Genomic DNA, 26683 nt, shown 5'->3' with positions numbered 1-26683 from the left:
ACTCGTGTATGCCTGTTGCGTGCCTGCAGGGCACTGCATGAGCATCTGTGCATGGCAGCGAGTGTTGTACACGTGTGTGCGTGCAAGTGAGAGTGAGCAAAACACATGGCTTTGGGAGGAGTTGCTTTAACAAAGGGGGTCAGAGCCCATCCTGCTGGCATCTGGCAAGGCACTCAAAGGGGCTGTTTGGATGGTCGCCCCAGATGCCCATCCTCGGCATCATTACAGGGCTGGGGGAGGACGGTGCCCAGGGGCTCCTGCCCTAGCAGTGGGTGACCCTCCCTGCTTTGTGTTTGCAGGAGAAGGAGATCATGAAGGAGCTGATGGAGAACGGCCCGGTACAAGGTAAGAGATGCCCCATCCACTGCCCCTGTCCCCCAACCCTGCCCAGCAGCAGGCCACCGCAGAGGCCTGCTAGCTCCCCCCACCCCCAGCCACAACTAGCCCTGCCCAGGACACGAGTGACCCTGTCTCCCAAAGGCCAGGCTTCCTTTGGTTCTTGGCTTTTCCTTTGCTTTCTATTTTGGGAACAGCCATTCCCAGCCAGACACCCAGGGTGGGCTCAGCTCCTCCAGAGCAGCCTCTGCTGCTGGCTGCATCACGGACGGGTGTGTGCCGGGCTGGCACTGTGCCCGAGCAGCCACGGGTGGCAAAATGGGGAGGGACCCAGTGGCAGGGGAAGTGAGAATAAATAGTCCTGTCGCCCTGCCGGAAGCACCAGGTGCCAGGGTGATGAATGACCCGAAGGGGCAGAGAACAGGCCAAGCTGGACCTTGCAATGGGAGGTGGCTGTGCCGAAGGGGCATTCCCTAACTTGGGGAATCAGAGTAGGGTGGAAACCAGGGATGAGGTGTAGACACAGCCCAGGGCAGGTGGGTCTAGGCCAGGACTTTGTTCAGTGCTTATAAGACACCTGGCACAACAGGGAATTTATGATCCCTTCTTAGCTGCTACCACGATATGAATAATACCACAGCAATAGCAAGGGGCTGAGTCCCAGAGTGGGGCTGACAATCAGCCGTTTGTTGGTCCCAGCCCCTGGCACTGCACCGGAGCCAGGTCCAGACTCAGGTGTGGTTGGGGTGGGGTGGAGCTGGGACCAGCAACCAGCTGCTTGTCTACCGCACAGCTGGCAGTTAAACAAATCATGCACTCAGCCAATATACAGCCAAGACCATGTTCCCCCTATCTACCAATCGGCCTAGCTCTGGCTATATTCTAAGCACCAGGAGCGATCAATCCCGTGCAATGTGATGCCAGCCTGCATCACAACCTCCCTTCCTCATCTCTGACCATAGATGCAGTGGGAAACACCAGCTTGCAGCCCCTGGAAAGACTCTGCTGTTTAATAGTCACCAGACTTCTTGCTCAGTAAACCTCCTCTGCTTGTTGAATCAAGATTAAAACCTCCTTGAAGCTGGTTAATAGCAGCTGGCCCCAGGCCTCCCCATTGCATTATCGTCATGATCAGGGGCTGTTTTCCACTAAGGACGCGTCAATTATTAACCGCTGAGATTTGATCTCGACATCCCAGCGGCTGCTTTTTAATTTGCATGCCCTCCATTGGTGAGATCTCCCTAGGCAGGAATGTAGCAATAGTCCAGGTGGACAGGGGCCAAGCAAACCCTCCCCGGCTAAGATCAGCAGTGACCTGCCCTAAAGCTCCCCTTGCTAGGTAGGGGCTAGCAGAGACAGAAGTCTGGCCTGAAGGACCAAAGTCATCCCTGGAGGAGACTTCATTGGTGTGAAGGGATCTTTGCCAGCTTGGGTCAGTGCTCTGTCCTGACCTGCCCCACCGCAGCAAATGTAACTGCTCCCAGGGCTGTAGCTGGCCCATTTCCCCAGTGATCCCAGAATAAAACTGTTCTCCTCCCTTGGCTTGCAGCCATCATGGAAGTGCATGAGGATTTCTTCATGTATAAGAGTGGCATCTATCGGCACACGCCTGTAGCAGCTGGGAAGCCAGAGCACCACCGCAGACACGGCACCCACTCGGTCAAGCTCACAGGGTAAGGGCCTTGGCAAGCATTTGCATTTGTGTACATACTTGTGTATGTGTGTGTGCATGTGTGAATGCACACAGGCATGTTTGTGCATGCTGGGGCATGGTTGTGTCTGTGTGTGTACCTGTACCTGCTGGTGGTCTTGGACTGGCATGTGGTCGAGAAGACATGTGCTGGAGTGTCTGGGGAACGTGTGCTTGTGAGTGTGTGTGGAGTATGTCGGGTTGTGTGTACGGAGGGTGTGTGTCGGGGTGTGTTTGTGCATAAGCTGGGGCTTGTGGCAGTCTGTGTGATTTGAGCTGTCTGTGGCATCACGGCGGGCGCTGCGATTTGTGCAGGTCCAGGGAACCCAGGCAGGGAGTGAGGGTGCTGGGCTTGCCTGCCTCATGGGTGTTGGTGCAGCTGTGCATGGCCAGGCTGGCACTGACTGCGGGGTGAGAAATGGAAGTGCTTCGTGGGGCTGCACAAGAAAGGCAGGGGCTGGGGCACAATTGCAGCTGGACCGGCCTGCTCCCCTCTGGGATCAGAGATGGGGATGAGGACCAGGCTCTTTTTTTGGCCCGAAGGCAGAGTAGTCTCCAAGGGAAGACCACTCCCAGCCTGCCCAGACTTCACAGGCCAGCACTTGAGTCTTTGCCAACCTCCCAGTGCCCCAGACTTGCCCAGTGCTTCCTACAGGCCAGGTTGGGTCCAGCCCCCTGCAGAGCTGGTTCGAATGGCCTTTGATGGAAGCCAAGGGAGGGGAAATTCAGATCGGTTTCCTCTGCTCTAAGGAAACCTCAGGGCGGGCGAAGTTCTCGTGGAAGGAAGTGGCCAACAGCGTGGCACAGGCTGTGAGACGGTGCCTGCCTGCCCCGACGTGCCCTCAGCTAGGTTGGCTGGGAGCTCTGCCAGCTCCTCTCTTCCCTCATCCATATCCCCTCCCTCTATCTCCTTGGGGCTCCCACTGCTACCCTGCCAATGCCCCTCAATCCCACCCCGCAGCCCCTGCTCTTCTGTGCCTCAGCCTCTCAACTGGGCCCAGGGTAAGGGGCTGGGCACTGCTCAGTGTGGGATGGAGAGGAGAGGAGTCCCTCCTGTGTTGGCATGCTGCCTTCCTGGGGAAGGGGTCCTTGTCCTGTGGGCTCTGGGCACAAAGTCCCCTCCTGCCCCTCCAGGCATCATTCTGGTGGCCCTTCTCTAGCTGCACAGTCCCTGCCCCAACCTGGCTCCTCCTGCAGCCCCCCATGCCAAGCTCTGGGCTGTGTGGAGCCAGGCACGGCCCTGGGAAGGAGTGTGCTGGAGAAGACGAGCTTTCCTGCTGCAGCGGAAGGGCGCTCCCTTCCTTGGGCAGAGGTCTGGGAGGGGGTGCAGGTCCCCGCCTTGCGCTGTTTCTGTTCTGAGTCACAGTATCCCGGCGTCCCCGCTCAGTCCCACCCTGTCCAGAGAGCAGCAAAGCAGGGGGCAGCTGTTCTCATGGGGAAGGCAGGGGATCCAGGGGGACTTTGCATTGCAGCAGTGGTTAAACCCACCCCTGCTGAGCCCAGGGTGCTGGTGCAGGACCTGTCCATGTGTTCAATGAGAGATGGTCCCTGCCTGGCCCCTAAAACTTAACCCTGAACAAACCGGGCAGAGTGAGGGGTGTTGCAGGGAACCCGGAGAGAGCCAGACCGCACTGCAGTCCACAGGAGCGTGGGTCTGGGTGCAAATCCCTTGCCCAGGGTCCCTCGGGCAGTGTAGCAGAGGCCACCTTCCCAGGGCCGGAAAGCGGGGCCACCTCTTCCCTGCGAAGGCATCTCCTCTGGGGCCGATGCTGGGAAACAAGACCGGACAAAGCCCGAGGAGCCTGGAATGTCCTGTTCCTGGGAGGGTCTGAGCCAGCTCGGCAGGTAGCGCCAAGAACAGCATCCGAGTCCTGGCTCCAGGCCCTGCGTGCTGTCAGATGCACGGCCCTCCGCCTCCCCCCCGGACACTGCCCCAGCATGCCGTGACCTGCGTGGCCCCGCTCCCCCCACGCTGACTTGGCCGCCTTGCTGGGTGCTGTGGGTGGGGGGCACCTGAGCAGTGTTTTTGCAAAAAAGTGCCACTGGCTTTTTCCTCCCATCTGGGCTGTCCAGGCTTGGTTCTTGGAAGCAGGATGTTGCCTGCCTGAGGTCTGTGTGCGGTGTGTGGCAGGCCCAGGCGTCGGGGCTTGCCTGGGGGGGGCAGGGAGGAATCCCGCTGTCCCCCCCACAAAGGCGACGGGCTTCTGGGGCATTGTCCATTGTCCTCCGAAGTCTCGGGGCCTGAGGCTGGGAGGTTTGACCATGCTCCTGCAGGTACTTGGAGGACTGGAGGGCCTGGTTCTTCTCCCAGATTGGGGGTCAGGGAGGAATGGGTCCCCTTAGGCTGGCACAGAGCGTGAGAGCTCTGTCCTCCTCTGTGGTGTGGCCAGCTCCAACCCTATGGTGGCAGTGCCCTCGGCTCCCTTGCTTTGGTTTGTGGCATCGTGCCATGGGGCGCTGGGGATTTCTGTGTTCCTGCCTTGTGAGCAAAGTCTGGAAGTGATGATCGGGGGGTTTCGAATGCAGGATACTGGACTCGGTGGCCTAGGACAGGGGTGGTCTTGCTGTGCCACCAGGGGCATGGGCAGCCTCTGTGGGTGGCATGCGGCTGACCGGGAAGGGGACCAGGCAGCATGGTGGCAGACAGGGCAGGGAGCAGAAAGCAGAGCAGCAGATCAGGCAGCAAAAGGGAACTGGAGTTCAGGGAGGGGGGGCTAATTTGTGGCACGCCAGTTCAAAAGGTTGGTGTCAACTGGCCTAGGAGGTCTCTTCCTCTCTGATGTTTCTAGGCATGTTCAGGTACCTCATGCCAAGCCCCAGCTGGCCGTACCCATGGGCTTGTCCTGCCCCAGCCTTCCAGCCGTGGCGCAAAGGGGCTCCAGAGCAAACAAGGGCTTTGGCCACCGATGCCCTGAGTGTGACGTACTCAGCTCTGGTGGGCTCTGGGTCAGGGGCCAGGGGCTTGAGCAGGGCTGTCTGTGTAGTACGTCCATGCTCCATTCCCGGCCCTCTCCACCCCAACCCTGGACTTGCCCAGCCCCAGGGCTAAATATACCTGGCTGCATTTTTGCAACCAGCTGCAAGCTCGAGCTGGGCCCCTTGGGAGGCCCATGGCCTGAAGGATCGCCCTTCCTCTAAGCAATGCCGCTAAACAACCCCTGGCACCGAGGAGCCGCTGCAGCTCCTTCCTGGCCTCCTGAAGGGAGACGAACCGGAGGGCTGCCTTGGTTATCCATTCCAAACACTCCTGGAGGGGTCACATCTCCTCTCATGGCAGGAAGAGCCCGAAGCCAAGAAAAAGACAAACAAGGAGTGCAGGACTTTTTTCCACTTGCCCTATCTGTGTCGGCTGGCAGGAGAGGCGCTGACAGCAGCTTCCAGCCGTGGAACAGCAGCCTGGGCCCCAGGCATCATTCTGGTGGCTCCAGGATTACATGCCCAGGCAGGATCCGGCCCCTGGAGCCACCCGGCTGGGCTGTCTTGGAGACAAGGGGGCACATGGGCCGTTGCCTTTGCATCGTGAGCTGACCTGGCAAGGGCTGTTGGAGGCCGGCGGGGCCGTGCTTCAACCCCATTGCCTGCAAGGAGGAAAGGTCCATGGTCAGTCAGCAGGGAGGGGAGAGGGGAGCATCTCTGCCAGCTGCCTAATGACCTGCTCCTTTCCTTCCCACTGTAGGTGGGGAGAAGAGCGGACGCCTGATGGGCACAGCCGGAAGTACTGGGTGAGCGCAGCTCCTTTTCCTTAATACAGGTGCCCATGATCCTGGGCAGAGATGCCCTTGTAAATGCCTCCCCTCTGCTGGGGCTGGCTGCAGGGGCTGGGCAGTGGTAGCAGGCATAGCTGAGCCATTGGCATTGATGTGCCCTCAGGCATTGGAAATGCAAAGCGAGCCAGACTGCAGGAGCCCAGGGTGGCCAGGAGGGACACGGCAGTGGCCAGGTGCTTGAGGCTCTCCCCATGTACTAGGGGGTATTTTCATAATGTTGCAAGGCTTCGCAGACCCTGGTCACTTGAGGAGGCACTTGCCCTGGGCATGTGGCCTTGCCCTTGCCATCAGTCGAGGGAGGGCTGATGTATGAGGATGGACACGCACGTGCCTTAGTGGGCTAGATGCCACAAGGCTCAGTGTCAAGGTCAGGCGCCAGCGGGTCTGTGTGGCACTGACCCTAAAGTGGGTGCCATGAGTGGGGGGAAGAATGAGCATCATAGAGAGGGCTCTGCCCTGGGGCATCCACGGCTGACTATCTTTTCCTCCTTCCTGGCAGATCGCTGCCAACTCCTGGGGCAAGGACTGGGGAGAGGACGGCTACTTCCGCATCACGCGGGGCAGCAACGAGTGCGAGATCGAGACCTTCGTGGTGGGCGTGTGGGGCCGGGTCAGCATGGAGGACATGCACCACCGCAAGTGAGGCCCCTCCACCCGCCGCCCCGGTGCTCTCCACACTGTGATCTGGCCCTGGCACCCGGCACCCGCAGCAGGCTCTGGCTTCTCCCAGGGACCCGAGAGGAGACGGGTGTGAGACCCAGCCACTCCCCGGCACCCCTTGGCACCAGGGCAGGCTGTAGGAGGTCTTGGCCGATCCCCGAGGCCTTGGGTCTGCAAAGGTTTTGGAAGGTCCATTAAGGCTCATGGAGTTGCCCCTAAGGAAAATGGCTTCATAGCACAGGCCTCCCTTGTACTGGGGGCAGCCTCTACCTAGGTCCCCGAGGGAGACAGGAGGGGACCCCCCAACCATCTGCTATGGACCGCATCCGTGAGGCTTGGGCTCATGTCTATCCCACAGGTGCTTGTGTCCCTGCCCACCCCCAGCTCCTTGTGGGCACAAAGCTCCTACCTGGGCTGCCCCTCACCCCACCTCTGCCATGCCCCCCGTTGCTGGGCTCTTCCCAGAGGCACCTCTGAGCATTAGGTGGCCCTTGAGTCCCCACCCTTTGGAGCCAAGCCTGGAGCTAACCCCTTTGCCTCCCAGTGGGCAGACACTGCTCCCCCTGCGGTGGTTAGTGACACCGAGATGGGCTCCTTGCCCCTGAGAGCGGGTGGCACAGCCTGTCGGGAGCCTCCGGGGAGCAGCTCTGCCTCTACCCCTGCAACCCCATGAGCCCATTCTGGGGCCTTCCACAGCCCACTCCAGACCCTGTGGGGTGCTAGCACCCCCCGATCCTGCCCTGTGCCCCTTCAGAGCCCCCAGCCCTGTATCTCATCCCACGCTGGTCTCCTTTGCTCCCGGGGCCTGGGGGGGTTTTGCTGACACCGAAGCCGCTGTGCACTGGCCCGGAGATGATATGTGTTGAGAGCAGGAAAGCGCATCCCAGCCTGGCTTTCTCTTTTAACCCCAGCACCCAGCTTTGTTCATGACACCAGGGTCTTAACGGTCTAATCCCAGCCTGGCTAAACAGGGCATTGTTGGGAGCCTTACGCTGTTCAAATGCTTTAGCCTAATGCCGCGGCTGGCTTGGTCAGCTTCACGGCCTCAGTCTAAACATTCGGCCTCCTCCATTCAAGTCAAAGCGGCAGAGGGATCAGCGAACCAGCCCTGCCTTCCACATGATGGGAGCGGCAGGGCTGGGGGCGCAGCTAGAACTGCTGACTCCAGCACCCGGGGTCACGTGGAGCCGGGCACCGCTCTGACGGAGAGCAAGGGGTGTCTGGGTACTGGGCACTGGGGGCAAGGACAGACCTGGGCATGGGCTGCTCTCCTCCCAGGGCCACGGGGCAACAAGCTGTCATCAGGCAGCTCTCCGGAGTGCAGGCAGGGCACAGCAATGGGTTCCCCCCATGGCAGGGCTGGGTGTTGCAGAGGCAGGGCACGATGCCTGTGGCATTTAAGGGGCAACTAGTGGGATGTTCCCATTCAGGTTTCCCAGTCTCTTCCAAGAAGTTTTTCAGGCCCATCTCCCCACTGTCCTGTGGCCTCCAGGTGCTGCCCCTGCAACCCCCAGGCTTCCCACCATCACCATGCTCAAGAAGAGGTGCTGGCATCTCTGCCAAAGCCAGCCATTAACTCACAGGCCTCAGGAGCCCTTGAAATAATGCATCAGCCAAGCACATGCAAACACTCCTTGTGCAAAGGTGTGCATGCTACCCATGCACCTTTGCACAGAGACAGTAGCATGGCATCAGCGTGCTCCTCTAGTGGTCCCACACTCCCCAGCCCTCCGCTTGCCAGGATAACCAAGGAGTCAGCAGGCTTGGCCTTGCCTGGATGGTGCTAATGCTCCTGGGCAGAAAATAGTCTTGCCCCGGGGCCTCAATTCAGGATGTCAGCCTCCTGTTGAAGCCAGTGGCTGAGCCTTCTCCCCAGTGATGTCTTCGGGTTGCCGGCGCATCCTAGTCTCTATTACCCTTTGCAATGCTCTGTTGTGCTCGCAGCTTTCCGGTGCTCCCAGGCAGCGTGGGGGGCGGCAAGAGACCTGTCCTGCTCCAGGTGGGACGTGCCTGGCTGAGAAAAGTTGCGCTAGCCAGGCTTTGAGTCAGTCTGTAGGCAAAGAGGAATGGAGAGAGCAAGCTACCTACCTACCTGCCTATTCAGAGGGCTTGTATTTTAAGGTTCTTTTGTATTTATTGTGCTTTTTATTATTTGTAAATAAATGGAAGGAAGCCTCGTCCCGGAGCGCCTCTGTGGTCTCCTTTCCCACTGCTGCAGCCTGCTTGCCATCAGCCCTCTATACAGCATCTGCCAGATGCTAGACCTTCCCCTTGAAGTCTGCTTTGGATGGACTCAGGTGGTTTGAGGCCAAGGGTATGACGGTGACTGTCTCAGGGCTCATTTCTGGCTTGCCTTTGGGTAGAGCATGTCACCCACATGGTTTTGCTCATGGCTGTTCTCGGGACCTGCAGAGAGAAGTGGGTTTTCTGCCCTGGCCAGGAGGGAACTGCCTGCTATCCCTGACCCCAGGCCGGCTACCGCCCTGCTCATCTCCCTTGCATGGGAGCTAGCGTTTCCCTTGCTGCCTCCTGCTTCGTGGGCCGCCTTCTGCTCCCCTCTGCCCCAGTTCCTGGCCCCATTGTTCTGTGCAGCCATAAATTTCCCTGGCCCTGACACAGGGAATGCTTTGCATGTTGGCACCCTGTCCGTGCCCCGGCTGGCAGCCCCTGAGAGCTGCCAGCTTTCCACCTCATTAGTGGCCTGTTCTCCAGTGGCTGGAAGTGGGGCACAGGTGGGGAAGAACTGGCCTGGGAAAGTGCTCTCTGCACCCCCACGGCTTCTCTATGGGTGTGTGGGGAGCATGGCTGAGGTGGTGGAGGGGGGTTGTGCCCTCCTGTGCCCTTGCTACAGCTTCCCTGCACTGCCCAGGGACTGTGCCTCGATGCCAGGGCACAGCCTGAAGAGCTGAGAGTGGACTGAGCTCCCCAGCATAAAAGAGCCATCCATAGCACACCAGCCCCCAGATGCATGGGACACCACCCCCTCCATCTAGCCTGCCCAAATAAGACAGGGCTGGGGGGGGGGGGGGGGGGCGGTCCCCAAATCCATTCCACGGTATTGCGCAGCAGCTCGAGCCCTCACCCCTTGGCTGTGGTCCTGCAGGCAAAGAGCCCATGTGTAAGGGGTAGCAGCAGGCCTAGTGGCCCCAGCTAAAAGCATAAGGGTTTTGTTGGGGCAGGCGGTGCATTAGGGGCATGTCTGCTGTAGATCAGTGGCGCTTTTGGGGGGGGTGCTATTTAAGGGGGGGAAGTCTGGGTTATACTGTTGTGTGGGGGAGTTTGTCGGGGGGGGGGTGTTGGGGATACACCAGGGCCATGTCTGGGTCATATTGTGGTATGGGGGGGGGGGGGGGGTTGTCGGGTGGGGTGTGGTGGAGGCATGTATGGGCTGTGTTGGGTGTCTGGGCCATATTGCAGCATGAGGTTTTTGTTGTGGGGGTATTAGGGGTATGTCTGGATCATATTACTATGTGGCACTTTTGTTGGGGGGCTGCTGTGGTGGGGGGTTGTCTGGGTCATATTGTTGTGGGGCTGTTTTGTTGGGGGGGCTGTCAGGAGTGGGTCGGGGCGTGTCTGGGTCATAGTGAGGTATGGGGTTTTTGTTGGGGGGGGGATGTTGCGGGGGCTGTGTCTGGGTCGTATTGCTCTGTGGTGCTTGCGTGTGTGTGTGTGCGCGCGTGCGTGTGTGTATGTGTTTGTGTGCACATGTGCGTGCATACACACGTGCATGCATGTGCATGTGCATGTCCTATTGCTGTGTGTGAGGTTTTTGTCAGGGCGGGTTGGGGGCATGGCTGGGCTTTGTCGGGGGTGCATCTCTGGGTGCATGTGATTGTGGTAGGGGCACGTGTCAGGGACACAGGGGGAATAGGGATGGGGATGGGTGTGCCGGGGGTAGGGGGTGGGGCTGGTGTGTGCAGCTGTGTGTGCTCCACTATGATAGGCTGCCGTCATCCCACCCCTCTCCCCAAGCCTAGGTCAGCACCTGGGAGGAACGCGCTGGCCGACCCTGCAGCATGGGGCCTGCTATTGTCTCGCTTCCTGTTTTGCCAGGACACCGTGACCCCTGAAAAACCCTTGTGTCGGGCGCACACGCCAGGAACATGCAGCCAGGCACGCCGGTGTAGCCGCAGCATCTCCCCTGCCTTGACCCTGGCTGCCCACACGTGTGTTTGTATGCCTTCGCGTGCTGCCTGTGTGCCCCCTGCCCTTCTGTGCACACATGCCGTGGACGTGTGCATGGGCCTGGGCTCTGCCTGAGCATGTTTGCACACACATGCATGCATCAAGTCTTCTGCATGCGTCACCTGGGTGCATGGGCCTTTGTGTGTGAAGAGATGAGGGGAGAAGTGGGCACGATAGAAGATGTGGGGAGAAGTGGGCATGCTAGAAGGGAGGGACAGGCTACAACTAGATCGGGACAGGTTACAGGGGTGGCTGGATGAGAACAGGATGGGATTCAATACTGACAAGTGCAAGGTGCTGCACCTAGGGAGGAAGAACCAGCAGCAGACCTACAGGCTGGAGAACTCCCTTCTCATCAGTGCAGAGGCAGAAAAGGATCTTGGAATCATTATTGATGCCAAAATGAACATGGGCCGACAGTGTGGGGATGTGGTCAAGAAGGTCAACCGCACCTTGTTGTGCATCCACAGATGCATCACGAGCAGGTCCAAGGAGGTGATCCTCCCCCTCTACACGGCACTGGTCAGGCCGCAGCTGGAGTACTGCGTCCAGTTCTGGGCACTGCACTTCAGGAGGGATGTGGACAGCATTGAGAGGGTCCAGAGAAGGGCCACCCGCATGATCAGGGGTCAGCAGAGCAGGCCCTACGAGGAGAGGCTACGGGACCTGAACCTGTTCAGCCTCCACAAAAGAAGGCTGAGAGGGGATCTGGTGGCCATCTATAAACTGGCCAAGGGGTGTTGGCTTTTTGTAGCAGGAGGGCACCACTGGGTACCTGCACACTGCATGCCCTGGGGTACCTGCTCTCCCATGGGTAGGGTGGTTGGTGACACCAGCAGCAGCAGCCTCTGGGTTTCTGTGTGCTCCAGGCATGGGGGATGCCACTGCTCACCCCTGACTGCTGGGGGACTGGCGCAGATGTTGCTGGGCTAGGCTAGGCTTGCCCAGATCTCCGTGGGCCTAGTGTACCTCACCTTGGCACCCATGCCGCTCGTGTCACTTGGGGTTCAGCCTCCCTGCTGGAGCCTGGTCCTTGCCTTTCAAAGCAGCCAAGACTGGCAATACCAGCCAAGTTGCAGAGCTAGGGTGGGATGCAGGGGCTGTTGGCCCCTTCGGAGAGCAGCTGGGTGGAGCAGGGCATAGGCAGCTGGTCTCTGGGGGGCAGCTCTAGGGCTCAGGGGGGAATTCAGGCTCTGGAGCACCCCCTGCCCCCCCATGGTGGGACCCAGGTCATGTGGGTGAAGTGGGCTCCCCTATGGAGCTCAGGCAAAAGCCTTGACTGTAAAAAGCCTTGGAGAGATGGGAGTCCAGGAAGGCTGTGCGTTTCTCAAGGGACTAATCCTGCAGGCACAGAAAAGGACCATCCCAGGAGACATAAAAGGGGGCAAAAAAAGCAAAGAAACCCTCTGGGTGCAGCAGGGAAATCCAGGAGAGCCTGGAGAGAAAAAAAGCTGCCTGCAGGCTGTGGAAGCAGGAGGCTGCCACCAAGGAGGAGTATACCTGCTTGGCTCGAGCTTGCAGGGAAGCAGTGAGGAAAGCCAGCGTGGAAATGGAGCTTAGGCTGGCAGCAAAAGTTAAGGATAACAAGAAGTCATTCTTCAAGTATATAGGAAGCAAAACGAAGGTGCAGGGTAACTTCGGGCCCCTTCAGGATGAACTAGAGCAACTGGTAACGGATAGGATGGCCAAAGCAGAGCTAATAAATGATTTCTTTGCATCCGTGTTCCTGGACACGAATACAAATACACATCCCGTTGGGACCTTAGGTAAGCCCAGTATAGATACCAACCCACCAACTGTTTGTGCTGACCTAGTAAAGGGGCACCTGGAGGGGTTGAATGTATTTAAGTCAACAGGTCCTGATGATCTTCATCCTTGGGTCCTTAGGGAATTGGCTGGAGTTGTAGTGGAGCCTCTGGTACAACTGTTTGAGCACATGTGGTGCTCAGGACAGGTCTGGAGGACTGGAAAAGGGCCAATGCAGTCCCTATTTTCAAGAAGGAGGGGAAGGAGGAACCGGATAACTATCCTTGGCAAGACCTTTAAGAAAATTGTTAAGGATCACACTTGTGGGGGACCAGCGGGTAAAATGATGCTAAGGGGCAATCAGCATGGGTTCATAGCAGGCAGATCCTGCCGGACTAACCTGGCTGCATTTTACAACCAGGTCACAAAATGCTCAGATGAAGGAATAGAGGTAGATGTTATTTACTTAGATTTTAAAAAGGCCTTTGACACAGCGTCACACCCAATTCTTATAAATACACTGAACAGTTGCAATGTAGATTATTATACAGTCCGGCGGGTAGAAAATTGGCTTATGGGACGCACCCGGAAAGTGGTGGTTTATGGGTTGGTTTCTACTAGGTCTGTGCGAGTCGGCAATCCAGGCAAGGTCAGTCTTGGTCCAGAGGGCTCCAGGTATTCATACTACGCAGGTGCAGCCGTGGCACAATGGTGGGTTGCCTCATCTTTTGTGTCTTGAATGCTGAGGGTGGTTCCAAGGGCTGGGTCGTTGGTCCAGGTATTGGTGTTGATGGTTCGGTCATTCAGAGGGAGCTAGTTTTAGACCTGCTGCCATTGTCTCTCAAGCACCCGCATTCATCCCCATTCATCCAGGAACCAAGTTACACAGGAGGGGTAGGTGTGAGTCATGGGTTGCAACTTCAGGGGACACAAGATGGAGGCTTGACATTACAAGAAGGGTACTAGCCATGACTTATGCTAACTTACATATGTAGGCCTAAAACGGTAATCACACAATATAAAAGCAGTAAAAAATTAACACAAACTAGACGGCAGGGAGCGAATCCAGGCTGATTTGGAGAGGCTGGGGAAATGGGCCGAACAGAGCAGGATGCAGGTTAACAAGGATACGTGCCATGTGTTGCACCTGGGGAGGAAGGATCTTCAACACTCCTACAGCCTGGGAGGCACCGCTCTAAGCACTGCTCTAAGCACCGCTCTAAGCCCCACAACTACAGACAGGGATCTTGGGATGTAGTTGACTCCAAAATGAACATGAGTCACCTGTGTGATGAGGTAGTAAGTAAAGCTACCCACACCCTTTCTTGCGTAAGTAAGTGCATCATGAACAGGTGCAAGGAGGTGATACTTCCCCTCTATGCTGCGTTGGTGAGGCTGCAGCTGGAGTACTGTGTCCAGTTTTGGGCACCGCACTTCAGGAGGGATGCGGATGGCCTGGAGAGGGTTCAGAGGAGGGCCACTCGTCTGGTTAAAAGCCTACAGAAAAAAAAACTTTATGTGGACCGATTGGGAGACCTGAACCTCTTCAGCCTCTGCAAGAGGAGGCGGAGAGGTATTCTGTGGGCGCTTACAAACTCATTGGGGGGGGAGGAGAGCAGGAAATAGGGGATACAGTGTTTACCAGGGTGACCATCAGGGTAACTAGAAATAATGACCACAAGCTGGAAAACAGCAAATTCAGATTGGACATCAGGAAAAAGTTATTTACAGCAAGGGTTGCCAAAATATGGACTACACTTCCAAGGGAGGTGGTGCTGTCCCCTTCCTTGGAGCTGTTTAAAAGGAGGTTGGACAGACACTGGGCTGGGGTCATCTAACCCCAGCACTCATTCCTGCCCAGGGCAGGGGGTCGGACTCGATGATCTAATAGGTCCCTTCCGACCCTAACAGCTATGAAACTATGAATGAGCCAGCTCTGCATGCCTGCCTCAATTTCCTCACCTGGCCAAGAGCCGTCTGGGTGAGGTTTGCTCTGTGGGACTCCTGGATGGCAGCGGCAGGGGGTCTCTGAGATGAAAGCGGCACACGGGAGGTCAGGCTGGAGGGGAAGAACTGCAATTAAGATGTTTCCTGACCCCCCATCCCCACTGCTTCCCCAGAGGAGCTCAGGGAAAGGGACCCCCCCACGCAGGGCACCCCTGTGCAGGCAGGCTGCTCTCGGTGCGCGATCCCTGCTCTGCCCGCCAGGTGGTGCCCCAGGCCCGCAGATGGCTTGTGGCCTGGTGCAGAGGGAGCCCTGCAGCCCCTTGCACCAGCCAGGCTCCCTGGGGTTTGGTCCTGACTCACCTGGGCTGGGCCTGTCCGGAGCAGTGGGGCACCCAGGCTGGGGTTGCCAGTCCCTCCTTCCAGCCCTTGGTGCAGGCTCCGGCTACGGGGAAGGCGCCAGGCCCAGAGCCGGGACTGAGCAGAGCCAAGGGAGAAGAGTCCGGATGCCTGGGTCCTATCCCTGCCTCTGGAGACTTCCTTGTCCCTTCCCCAAGCCTCCACTGCCCTGCAATTGCTGCTCTAATGACCCCCTTCCCACTCACGTGTCACTTGTCCCATCTGTTAATGCTGTCTGTCCAGGCTTGGGAAGAAGGACCTGACCAACCCACCTTTGCTACCAGCCCTAAGGGGATGGCTGTGCCCAGTCTGTCCTGTCTGTACAACACCTAGCACCTGGGAGCTGTCTGGGCACTGCTGAAGTAGCAGCAGCTGGGATTTGCATTGCAAGCAGAGCTTCTTCTCCCCATTGTACAGCTGGGGAAACTGAGGCACTTAGTGATAAAGTGCCACCACCCCTTCAAGGCATCTGTGGCTGAGCCAGGACATGAAGCCAGGTGTCCCGAGTCCCCATCATCCCTGCTGTCCCCCCAACCCCACCCCCACCCATACCAGCCCCCACTTACCTGAGAAGAGGTATTTCCACGCTGTTTAAGACTCCCAGCACCCTGCCAATTATGAAGGACACCCCCCCCCCCCGAAATCAGCAGCTCCTGGTGCCTGGCCTGGAGATCCAGCAGCCTAGAAAATGCCTCTCAGCTGCAGCACTGGGACGGGGCGGCAGGGGAAGGGCCAGGGCCCATGTGCAGGAGTGACAGTGTGGGGCTCATTAGCCCCATCACCTGCAGCCAGCGAGCAGCGCTGCGGCCATCCCCTCACAGCCCAGATGCATGTGTCCTCTGTGCCCGGCTGCACCGACAGGCACCAGCGCTCCCTTGGGATCCCTGCCTGCGGATCAGGGCTAACTGCACCAGGCTGAGACGGCAGGGATGCTCCCATGGTGCTGCAGAGACGCAATGGAGAATTCAAGGGAGAAACTCTCTAGAGAGCTAGAACCCCTTGACATACACACACATCTCTGGTCTAGCCCCTGCCAGCCTCCTTTGCTGTTTAGGTGGCATGGGGGGGTGCATAAGCCCTTGGGCAGGGACTGGACACTTGCATTCAGGGGACGCTGTTGGGATCCCCGTGGCCAGTACTTCCACCAGCCACGAAGGAGATGGAGAGCAATGTGGGACCATCCAGCAGTGACCCTGCCAGGGCCTGGCAATGATCCCTTCCTGGCTGGGGAGAGGCGAGGTGCATGGGTGGGATGGCACTCAGACCCCAGTTCCCACCACCTAGCTCAGCAGGGAGGGCACTCCCAGTTCAGGATTAGTCTGGACTGAAGGAGCCAGGACAGCTACAGCTGCAGCTTGGCAGGGCAGGACCAAGGTTTATCAGCAGGAAGGGGCATCTTGCTTGTTCATGTGGTGAAGCCGGGCTGCAGGGAGCAGGCGGGGGCAGCTTGCTCTATGCCAGCCATGGTAAGAGTCCGTGGGCTTATTGCATCTGGGAAGAGAGGTCCCAGACAGCAGCTACTGCACTGGGATAATCACCGCCTCCAGCCCCAGGACAGGATATAGGGCTACAGACACAGGGAGGGAGGGGATCCCGCAGGCCCTTCCTAGGAGCCCCCATGCCTGCAGCCCGTGTCAGCAGGGCCCCTGCCCGGCAGAGGGCAATGGTCCCCGCTAACGTGAAGAGCCGTGGGCTGGCTGCACCACAGCCTCTGGCCCCAAGAGCCTCCAGGAAGGTGTGGGGCACCCATGGACCAGTGCATGCTCAGGCTGGGCACGGCAGCACGCCCTCCCCACCCAGCTATGAACCACCACCCTGAACAGCAGCAGGTGCTGGATTCTCCCATCTGTCCTGCTGCTGACTTGCTGCCATCCTCCACCCTTGGCTCCTGCCCTGTGCCTCAGTTTCTATCTACAAGGAGGACCAGGAGATGCCCCCTCCCCAGGGGGTAGAGGGCAGGGCTCAGCCAACGTGCTCCAGACTGCTCTGAGCAAAGGGAGCAACACCGGCTACTACCACAGGTATCCGCAGCCGGTAGGAAGAGGTGCCGCGCACCCAGGGGTGATGCTATTGCTTAATGGCCTTGGGCTGGTCTCTTCAGGCGTCCCAGCGCCCGCCTGGGTGCCAGCAGTCTAGACCTCACAGCTGGGAGCTATGGAGATGCAATCGCTTCAGCTGTGGTCTTTTCCCCCCACAGTAATCCCACCCCCTGCCTTTCTGCTGGCAGAAGAGCATCGTGGTACAGACCTGAACAAAACACCGCCATTGCCATGCCCCAGCCTTGGATGCTGCCCTCACCCGCTGTGTTTCGGAGTCGAGGAAGCTGATGTTGACTCTGGGACTTTTTTCCAGCAAGCTGAATGTGGCTACTAAAGCACAGAGGTCTCAAACGATGGATGGGGATGAGCAACAGCCCAGCACAAACAGGGAGGCAGAGGCCAGGAGATGGGGTGACCAAGAATAAAAAGGCAGTTGTTCTGGGTTTTTTTAATAAATATATTTAATCTTCCAGGTCAAATCAGTTCCAAACTGAGCAGAACTTAATCATTCCAAAAACCATATCGACTAAGCAGGCAGAACTCAATTGCTCTAAACACCAGGTATGGCTCAACAACCGGTGAGCATCCTCTGTCCCAGCCGCTCCCCCCTATCTGGGGCTTCAGATACTCCCAAATCCATTAGCAGGATCCCTACATGCAGGCCCAAGCCTGAAGGTCTTGGGATTTGGATACCCCCAGAAAACTACAGGCAAGCACCCTCCATGCCAGATTCTTTAGTCTGGGACTTCAGATACTTCCTGCGCTCAGTCTTAGCCCACAAAGGTAGCTATCACTGGTGAGTGCCATGGAGGTCTGAGGAGGGCAGCAGCCTCAGCTCCAGACGGCACTTTATGATCCTGGCACGGGGCTTGGGAAGGGCAAGCTGGCTTTCCAGCCTACACCAGGCTGGGTACAAATAGGGAGAAGTGGGAAATGCCGTCCAAGTCCAAGCTCTTTCACCCAGTTAGCAATGGGCAGACACACGACTAGCTCATCTGGAGAAATAGTTCAGGACTAGTATAACAAAGGGCAGGACACACCAGTGTCCTACACCAGGGTAAAATTTGGAGTAGACAGACACCCGGCTATTCGGGCACCTTGCCCCAGGTGGCTGAGAGCACATTTGCTTCCAGCCAAAGCAGTTACCCTGGGATAAGCTGCAGACACATGGCACATACGTAGCTGTACTCCTGACTTTTCCAAAGGTAATGCCACGCTGGAATCAAGTAAGCTACACTGGTGTAGAAACACGTGCTTCGAGTCCCTCCCTGCCCCCAGCTTTTCTTTCCTGAAACACCCGGGGAAAGGCTGACGAATCCAGTGCAAACATGTCATGCGGGCTGCTGCAAAGCCTGGTCTGATTTGGGAAGTTCCAGTTCAGCAGCAGTAGACTTGGGGTGAGGGCTGACAACCTCCTGGTGTCCTAGGTCTGGGATCTCCCCCAGCACACCTGGCCATACAGCACTGCAAACAGTGCCCATCCTCCACCCTGAAGCATTAGGCTGGCAGCTGTCCCTGAAACCTGGCAGGTGGGACAGTGAGGCTATGACCACCACAGACACACCTGGTCTGGTTTGAAACATACTGAGCACCTAGCGCCAGGGCAAGGCAGGAAGCAGATGGAGGGAGGCCATGGGCATTCAAGTGGGCATCTGTACTCCCAGGGGACAATCCTCAGCACAGGGCAAAGCAAGGGAGCTCTCTGCCAGTTTGTGCCACTTGTGGGAGTTGGCTCAGACCCTCACCAACAGCAGGAAGGAGGAAAATCCCAGGCACAACGGAGCAGCGATCAGATGCACACAAGCTGGAACGTGCAGGATACAAGCCAGTTGCTTTGGGTGCCCAGAAGCTGCAGCTTCTACCCACAGACACTTTCAAGGGGCTGAATTGTCCCAGTGCCAGCGCCCAGCACATTCGGGCAATAGGGTCCCTTCCATGCAACTCTCCCAACTCCTCCAGCCAGGAGCCCTGGCAAGCCCTCTCCTTCGCACCGCCAGGAGATAAAGGGCAGAGCCTTTCAGAAAGGCACTGGAAATGTCAAGAACAGATTAGGGAGATGCTGCCTGGCTGGTTCATGCCACCTGCAATGAACAGAGGCAGTTAGACGTGCTGCTGCTCTCAGCACCTTCCTTCCACTGCTCATTTAAATAATGTATTCACTTGTTATCCATGCAGATCCCCTGATTCAGGCACACCAGCTGGGAGTGCCAAGAAGATGGGTCCAGCTCTGCTCAATCACATCCTTGAGAGACACAGCTGGTGGGAGCTTTACAGAAAGCCGTCCCAGGCATGACTCTTCATAGGGCTTGGTTCATAGCCCGGGCCCAGAAACCCCAGCGTGGCTGCAACAAAAAGGGGAAACTCAGCAGCCGGCTGCTTGGAAGAGCGAGGTCTCCAGTCAGCGATTGCTGTTTCCCAACAGCAGCAAACTCAGCCCTGCCGGAGAGCAGGCGGCGAGGCAGACAGCTTCAATGGTGTTTGACACCATTAGTGCCGCGAAAAACCAAGACGAGACCGAATTTGGCCTTGTTCCCCTGCTGCTTTAAGGAGAATTGGAGCCAAGCTGGGGGCTGGTGCAATTACCGAGGCAAACAGGATGCTTAGCAGGCTGGGGAGCAGGTGGAAGCTGCCAGCGCTGGAGTTTTCCATGGAGACTTGCTTTCCCCTTGGCTTGCTCCCTTCAGGGGGGCCGGCCACTCCAGGCCTCCATCTAGCAGAGCACTTGGCCACCACCACTGCGGCTCTGCTGGCTAAGCGGGATCTGCTTTTGCAACCTGCCTGGCTTCATTGCCTGCACCCGCACCGAGGTGATAGCTGAGCTATCGGCGCCCGCGGGGACGTGTCCCTCCCTGTTGCAGGCAGCCGAGCAAAAATGTGTAGCGGAGACACCTCCTGAGGCAGCGCCTTTCCAATCCCACCGTGTTTCGCTCCCCGGTTAGAGGTCAGGAGCAACATCACGTGGCCCTGGAGATGTCTCCGCTGGCCAGCTTGTCCAATAAAAGGGGCTCCACTTCCAATCGGCAGCTGCTTCCCATGCTCTCTCTGCAAATAAACCAATAAAACTACCATAATTACTCATGTACCCTTCCCCCAAATAAAACACATAAGTTGTTTTGGGAAAGCAGAATGAAGGAAAAAAAAGTTTTTTCCAGACTCTTACCTGCCACCGCATGGGCTGGTTGTGGCATCACTCACCCTCTGCCTGCAGCTGGAGGTTTAAACCTCGCACAGGGGCTGCTCAATTGGCAGCAGCTTTTGGCTGCTCGGCTTAACCAGGAGAGCCTGAGAAGATCCCATGTGAGTACATCCCCTCACCTGATCTCCGAGCTGAACTGTCCATGGGTTAAGCACATGAAGGACACTCATTCCATGGGGCTCGGTGGGCAGCTCCACAAGCCCTGGACATTTTATCTTGGTGCAGGAATCAGGGCTGGCTAGTGGCCTTTGTGTGCACTGATGCCATCAGCCCAGCTTGTTGCCTCCATTGGGGTCCTTCTTAATGTGTTTGCTGGGAAACCAGCATAACTGGAGCCGTCTCCTCCCCAGATGGTGTGCACACAAGGGGTCCTCTCCTGGCTGGCTGTAGAAACCTCTCGCTCAACACGGAGATGCTTCAAATCCAGCCACAGCCCCTAAGGCACAAGAGACAGACAAGTCCCATTTAGCAACAGACTCCCAGGGGCACCAGATCTCCACAGCCTTTTCCAGTCAGTGCTGGGAAAACTTTGCAAAAGCTAATGGAAACCAGAAGCCACTGTGATGGCACAAAAGGTCTGTAAATATCTGAACCTCTGGGGAGGAAGGGGAAAGGCAAACACCACTGCCCAGAGCCCGGACACTGATTCTGCCAGCGTGCTATCCAATGCAGTGACAGTGGGACTGCAAGGAGGACCGGCTGCTACTCTCCAGGACATCTGAGAAGTGTCCACTTTAAAGGGGATAGGGAGAAACATGATTGAATAGCCAAGGGATGGGGATAATCCCAGGGCATTCATGACCTGCATTCAGTACTTTGGACAGAGCTATTTAAAGCTTGCAATGGATTGTCTTTGGCCAAAGCAAGCAGGCGATCCAGCCAGGAATGCTGAGCTGCGAGGGGAAGCCAAAGAAAACATCTCTGGGAAGGTTTCTGGGGAAGATGGTCCTTCCCGGATTATTTGCAGTGGAACATGTACGGAGCAGGGTCTGCTTGGCACTTGCTTCACTCCACCCAAGGCTCCAGTAGAGAGAAAGAGGCAATTCTGAACATGCAGAGAGGCAGGAAGAGCTTGTGTCACACAGAGGAGCTGGAAACTCCTGCTTCACCTCTCCCGGGTAGCTTGACGGTCTTCCCCAGCTGTGCTCTGCCTAAAAGTCTTGTATCTGGCTCCACCAGCAAATGCAGTGGCTGGAGAGATTACCCGGAGAACACCATCAGAACAAGGTGGTGGGCACCTTAGGATCATCAGAAAGTAGGACTGGAAGGGACCTCACGAGGTCATCTAGTCCAGGCATGAGGTCATCTAGTCGAGGCTCAAAGCAGGATCATCCCTGACTAAGTCATCCCAGCCCAGTGTCCAACCTGCCTTTGAAAATTTCCAGGGATGGAGATCCCATGACCTTGCTAGGCAGCCTGTTCCAATGCCTGACCACCCCCCATAGCCAGAAAGATCCTCCTCTCCAACCTCAATTTCCTCTGCTGCAATTTGGGGCCACTGCTTCTAGTCCCATCCCCTATGGCCACAGAGAAAGGCCCATCTTCATCTTCTTTGTCATGATCCTTCAGGTATTTGAAGACTGTCATCAAATCTCACCCTTTGGGAAGGACTCCAGACTACGTAACCCTAGTTCTTTCACCTTAACTTATAAGTCTTGCCTCCTAGGCTTACCTTGGGATATGTTCTGTGGGACAAGGACATCAACCCAGAGCAAGTCCAACTTGCTGTACAAGAAAAGGCGACAAAAATGTGCTCTCGTGGCTGGTGTTCACTGGGGAAAGTCATCCGAGTCAGACAGCAATGCAGACATGCTCCATTCTGGTCGTGCTGCCAACCAAGGTCCCTGCAGGGAGAGGCCTCAGACACAGCCAATTTCCTGGTGCCGGGAGAAAAAGGATTATTTTGATTAAACTAAACCTGGAAGACAAAGAGCCTGCAAAAAAGGAGGCCTGAGTCACCAGCCGCCTCCTAGGGCTCCGAACCCCAGGGAAATCATGTGTGATGCACGGGATGGAAACCAAGAGTTCTGGCCTTGCGTCACAGCCGTGAGCTCTCTGGAGACTACCATGGCGCTTCGTATGGAGATAACCTTTATATTAGTCACGTGTTAACTCTCTGTAGGCCTGTTACAGCCATGAGTAATAGGAGCTGGAAGCATCGTGGAGCTAGAACATGAAGAGAAGATGGTATAACGGGGGTGGAGTGGGCCTGCTGCATGCTAACAACTGCTACGTATCAAGACCCCTGTCAATCATCATACCAACCCCCTTATACAGAGAGACTGCAAAGATAGCATCGTGCATTTGGCTTATGGCTTTTCATCCAAATGCAGTGTCTGGAGTAGGACCCTAGGCAGCACTGTAGAAATGGACCCATTTAGCGGTTCCCAGTCCCCTGCTAGAGACACGGCATTCAATGAATACACTCAGCCCACGCACTCTGCTTTATGAGACCCCATAGCACCCCTGCAAGACAAAGTGTCTCATAAAATGTTACCTTGTCCAATTAAAAATATATATATATCCCATTATCTCTCCCAGTCCAGGGGTCACTTACATCAGCTGAGGATCAACTCCTCCCGACCCCGGCATAGAAGCTGCCAGCCAGTGTAACCCTCTCTCTCTCTCTCAGAGTAGGGAATAGGAATCGAGACTGGCAGATTTTATGTCTCAACTTGAGCTGGATGTGGAATAAAGCAGCCGGGTTAATGAGGGTGGGGAGGGATGGCCTCGTTACAGCTGTCGCGGCTGCTGCGCTTAACGGCTGAGCTAAAATGGCACCGCTCCCTTCTGGGAGGGCTTCAGATGGGCTATCCACAGGAGAGGGTTAAAAGCATCCTCCTGTTGCCGCAGGGGCAGCCGTGTCTGCTTCGTTTCAGCCTCCAGGCCCCAAAGAGCAGCCATGTCTCTGCCAAGCCAAAGTGCCACGGATTTAAACAGATACCTCCTTCATCCCTGTCCCACTGGGTCCGCGGTGCTTGGAGACAAGTCCATTCCCACTGCCAGCTTGCAAGAGCTCAGATGTGGCTGCAGGTCTCAAGAAGAGCACAGACGGGACAAACATTTTGGGGAAAGGCTCCGGGACTTGACCCTGTCTCTGTTGAAGACCACAGGAAGAGGCCTTAGCTCCACACCCTTCCAGATGCCTTTAAGCCAGCCCATGTTACAAGAGGTAGTTTGCCCTTCTCTACCCCTCTCAGGGCATGTTACAGGCCTGATCCTGACTGTGCCATGGGGATCTGGGTCTCTCATTGAGTTCAGGCATTCAGCACCCAGCCAGAGGCGCTCCAGGACCCCAATAAGTGAAAGCCACCAGCAGCCTCTCCATCAGGGAGGTAGAGAAGCGTTACCACTAAGATGCAGCTACATCTGGGGTGGAGCGCAGCAGCTAGAGCCACACCATGGGACATTTTAGGCAGGAGCAGATGCATAGGATGCCAGCAGCAAGCAAAAACACAACAGTCAGCACTGGACTCTGGCCACAGCACTGGGTGAGCACCAGGCCCCTGCATAGCAGTGGGGTATGGCTCCTCGGGACCCAATCCCAGGGCCAGGGACCTGGTAGAAGTTGCACCTTCTGGTGCTGGAAGCAAGGTGAGCACCTGGCACCTCAGATCAAGTCCTTCTCTGTGTCTCAGCCAGCAGGCAGCTTCCAATGTCCCAGCCCTGTGACAGCCTGCCAGGGGGCCACAGGGGCAGGCTGGGGAGATGGCAGGTGGGACATAACAATGAGGTCTTAGCAGGTCCCACAGCATAGCAGACAAGACAACCGCCATCAGAGCCCAGGTGCTTGGAAGCAGTTGTGTGCATCCACCGTACAATGTTGGTGCCATGTACTATGCATTTGCTACGGTGCCCGTGTCCACATTAACTCTCCCAGGCCTCAGGCCAGCGCAGGTCCAGAACCAATAAGCAGCTAAACCAACGCCCGCTAAACCAATGAAAAACCTCCCCTTGTTTTCATCAGCTTCCAGTTGGGGCCCAAAAGACCAAAAGCAGAGCAGGAGCTGGATGGTGTGGCTGGCTCAGGGCCGAAGAGGAGCATTAGGCCTCACGAAGCTGAGCGTCAGACACGTGCTAGGCCATTTACCTCGCTGACGAGCCAAAGATCGTGTTGCAAAGCCCTGCTGTTTTCCTAACCAAGCGCAGCTATTTTGGGCAGGATAAACCCATTAGAAAAGCTATTAGACAGGGTTTAATTTAAAGTTGCATGAAGCTTAAATACCTTCATTGTGCAACGTCCTACAGATGTCACCTGAATATTTGATCACCGGCTAGGATACAGTTCTGCAGGCACAGAGCACACATCCTCCCCCCACCGGATAAATAGGCCATTCAGCCCACGCCGGAGATGGAATTTGGGCATGAAATTAATTGCAACAGATTGCATCAAAGCCCTGCGCCCAGCGATAGCGTCCTACCTGACATGAGAGATCAGCAGAGCGGCTCCCTTCTCCCCAGCACTGTGGCTGGCAGCCAGCCCGGACCCAAGGAAAAGCACAGCTCATCCACGCAGCCTGGTTAAGCTGAACACAAATGCTAAGACAGAGCAGAAATCCGCCGTGGTCTGTGGACACATCACATACCCTACATCGGGTGTGTATCAGAGCGACCGGGCTTAGTCACAGTCAAAGGGGGTGGAGGGGGTGGGAGCTATTTGCTGCACCCAAGAGAAAATGGGCTTGGGGCCAAATGTGCATGTGGTGTAAGTGGGGAAACCTCCTTTTTATTCTTTCGGCTGCACTGGAACTGCATGGAGCCTTCTCACACCAGAGCAGAGCTCAGCTGCTTCCTGCTTGGTCCCTGCCAAGCCAGTGGTTTCGTAGTTTCATAGCTGTTTGGGGCTGGAAGGGACCTTGCAGGTCATCAGGCCTCCCTGCACTTGGGAAGGAAAAACTGCTGGGATCACAGGGGCATACGGGAGAAAAGGAGCCTGGCCTTCTGGTGTGAAATGAGGCCTCTGCCCGGTTTGATGGCAAGGCCGAGGAAATTTCTTGCCATCACGGGAACTGGAATCTACTCGCAGGGGATGGACGCTGGCTGCCAGTTATTTTGGGGATGCATCAAGTCTTGTCACGCCCTTACCCCGGACGCAGGGTGTGCAGCTCGCCTGTGGATTCTGCGCTGGAGGTCACGGTCCTACAGGCCACTGGCAAACATAGGGCAGCCCCGATAGAAAAAAGGGGACAGGGACACTTCACGAGCACTGTCATGTGGGTCCCAAGGCAGCCTAGACTGAAGGGGCTGGACCCGATGACCTGTAAGGTCCCTTCCAGCCCCTAACAACTATGAAGCTCTGAAACTACGAAGACCAAACCTGTCAGTTCTCCGAGGGATTTTCCAGCACTGTCTGCTCCATCCAACATGAGTCAGCTTCATAGCTATGCCCCATGAGTACAAACCACAGCCTGGATCAAAAAAGAGCAACGTGGGAACAATGAACAGTCCTAGAGGAACAGAGAGCGAGCCCGGCTCTTCTAGAGAGAGGTGAATGATAAAGGGAGTGCCAGGTGCCACCTCCCTCTTTCCCCAATCTTAAAAGAAAGTTAAGAGCATTTCCTTCAAGCCACAGCAGATTCGACATCCTTCCCTTGAACACCAGTGGGGTGTTTCCCCTTTAAAGGGACTCTCTCACATGGATCTTACCTGTAGCAGACCATCCCCTCCATCCCCAGCCTCTGCTGTGCTGGTAAGGACCACCAGTAGACCTCAGGTCACCATATCCCAGGGGTTCTCAACCATTTTAGACGCAAGGTCCCCCTCGTTAGACGCAAGGGCACCTTCAGAAAATGCCAGTTTTTAGTGTTCGTGCATTTTTTTGACTACAGAAAAAAACAGAGCAGCTCTTCTGTTGCAAAGGACTCAGAAAGCCTGAAGCAGGGCAGAATGGTTTTAACACTGGGCTGCTTTGCAATCACTGGGTTTATCTTGTGAATCGTGCGGGGAGCCCTAACAGCAATAACACTGCAGGCCATCCTTGAAAGGATCCCAAGGCATCCCAGGGTGGCAATGGTTGAGAATCACTGACAGTGAGAGCAGCTGCCCGGGATGCAGGTGCTTATGGAGAGCTGGGGGGTCACATGCAGGTGCCCGCCGCAAAGGGGGCACCACGACCACATGCTTGACTAGGTCCTGGCCAACAGAAGGGCCTCATTACATGGTAATTTTGGGCAGCTCCTGGAGCTCTTCATCCCTGGATGGTCTGCACATTAACACCTTGAAGTGGTTTTAAGCACTCGTTAGGCGACTCAAAGTTATGCCACTTCAGAGGAGGATTATCTCTGAGCAACACTATGCCAGCTCTGTGGGGCCACTCCCCAGATGAAGTCCTCCAGTATCCCAGGATCTCTCACACTCCCGCCCATAGGCCTGCCCTGGCTCACCAGCCCTCCAGGGGCAACTCACAGCTACAGCTCCTAGTCCTGCCTCTGCTCCCCAGGCCTCCAGCGGCAAGTCACAGCTGTGCAGATGGGGGGGGACAGTGAGAGAAGGTTTCTAGATTAAGGATGCGACTGCTCCTAACTCCAAGCTAGCACTAACACGGATCAGCATTTGTCCAGCTCGCAGTGCAAAGTCCCTAGAAACAGCCAGGAGCAGAGCGTGGCTGTGCAATCAGATGCAACTCCTTTCCAGCACCAGCACAGCCACCTGGCCTGCAGCCAGCTGCTCCGGTAGGCGAAGGGGTGGAGGGCTATTTTGCCTCTGCAGGGCTCTCTGCACG

The 26683-nt window shown here is 56.7% G+C and overlaps 1 protein-coding gene and 1 long non-coding RNA gene across 4 annotated transcripts in view; one reads left to right on the top strand and one right to left on the bottom strand.

Moving 5' to 3' along the window:
• TINAGL1 (tubulointerstitial nephritis antigen like 1) overlaps positions 1-17245 on the top strand; it is a 32102-nt gene extending 14857 nt beyond the window's left edge. For 2 of the 3 annotated variants that reach the window (XM_014601183.3, XM_006274814.4), the window contains exons 9-12: positions 300-345; positions 1886-2009; positions 5703-5748; positions 6293-8633. In XM_014601183.3, coding sequence (XP_014456669.1) covers positions 300-345; positions 1886-2009; positions 5703-5748; positions 6293-6436 — 360 coding nt within the window. In that variant the 3' untranslated portion in view covers positions 6437-8633. Of the gene's footprint in view, positions 1-299; positions 346-1885; positions 2010-5702; positions 5749-6292; positions 8634-16924 lie in introns of those variants that run through there. The other variant, XM_059729592.1, reaches the window with a different exon arrangement.
• Positions 17246-23919, bottom strand: LOC109282047 (uncharacterized). The gene is made up of 3 exons (XR_002088924.2): positions 21635-23919; positions 20082-20398; positions 17246-19808 (listed from the first exon to the last, which is right to left on the bottom strand). It is a non-coding gene; the product is annotated as an uncharacterized LOC109282047 (long non-coding RNA).
• Positions 23920-26683: the final 2764 nt, after the last annotated feature.

Source organism: Alligator mississippiensis, chromosome 6 (assembly GCF_030867095.1).
Source record: "Alligator mississippiensis isolate rAllMis1 chromosome 6, rAllMis1, whole genome shotgun sequence".
In the NCBI taxonomy this organism is placed as follows: domain Eukaryota; kingdom Metazoa; phylum Chordata; order Crocodylia; family Alligatoridae; genus Alligator; species Alligator mississippiensis.
The sequence above is the reverse complement of the archived record's forward strand: the minus strand, read 5'-3'. Positions and strand labels throughout refer to the sequence as shown.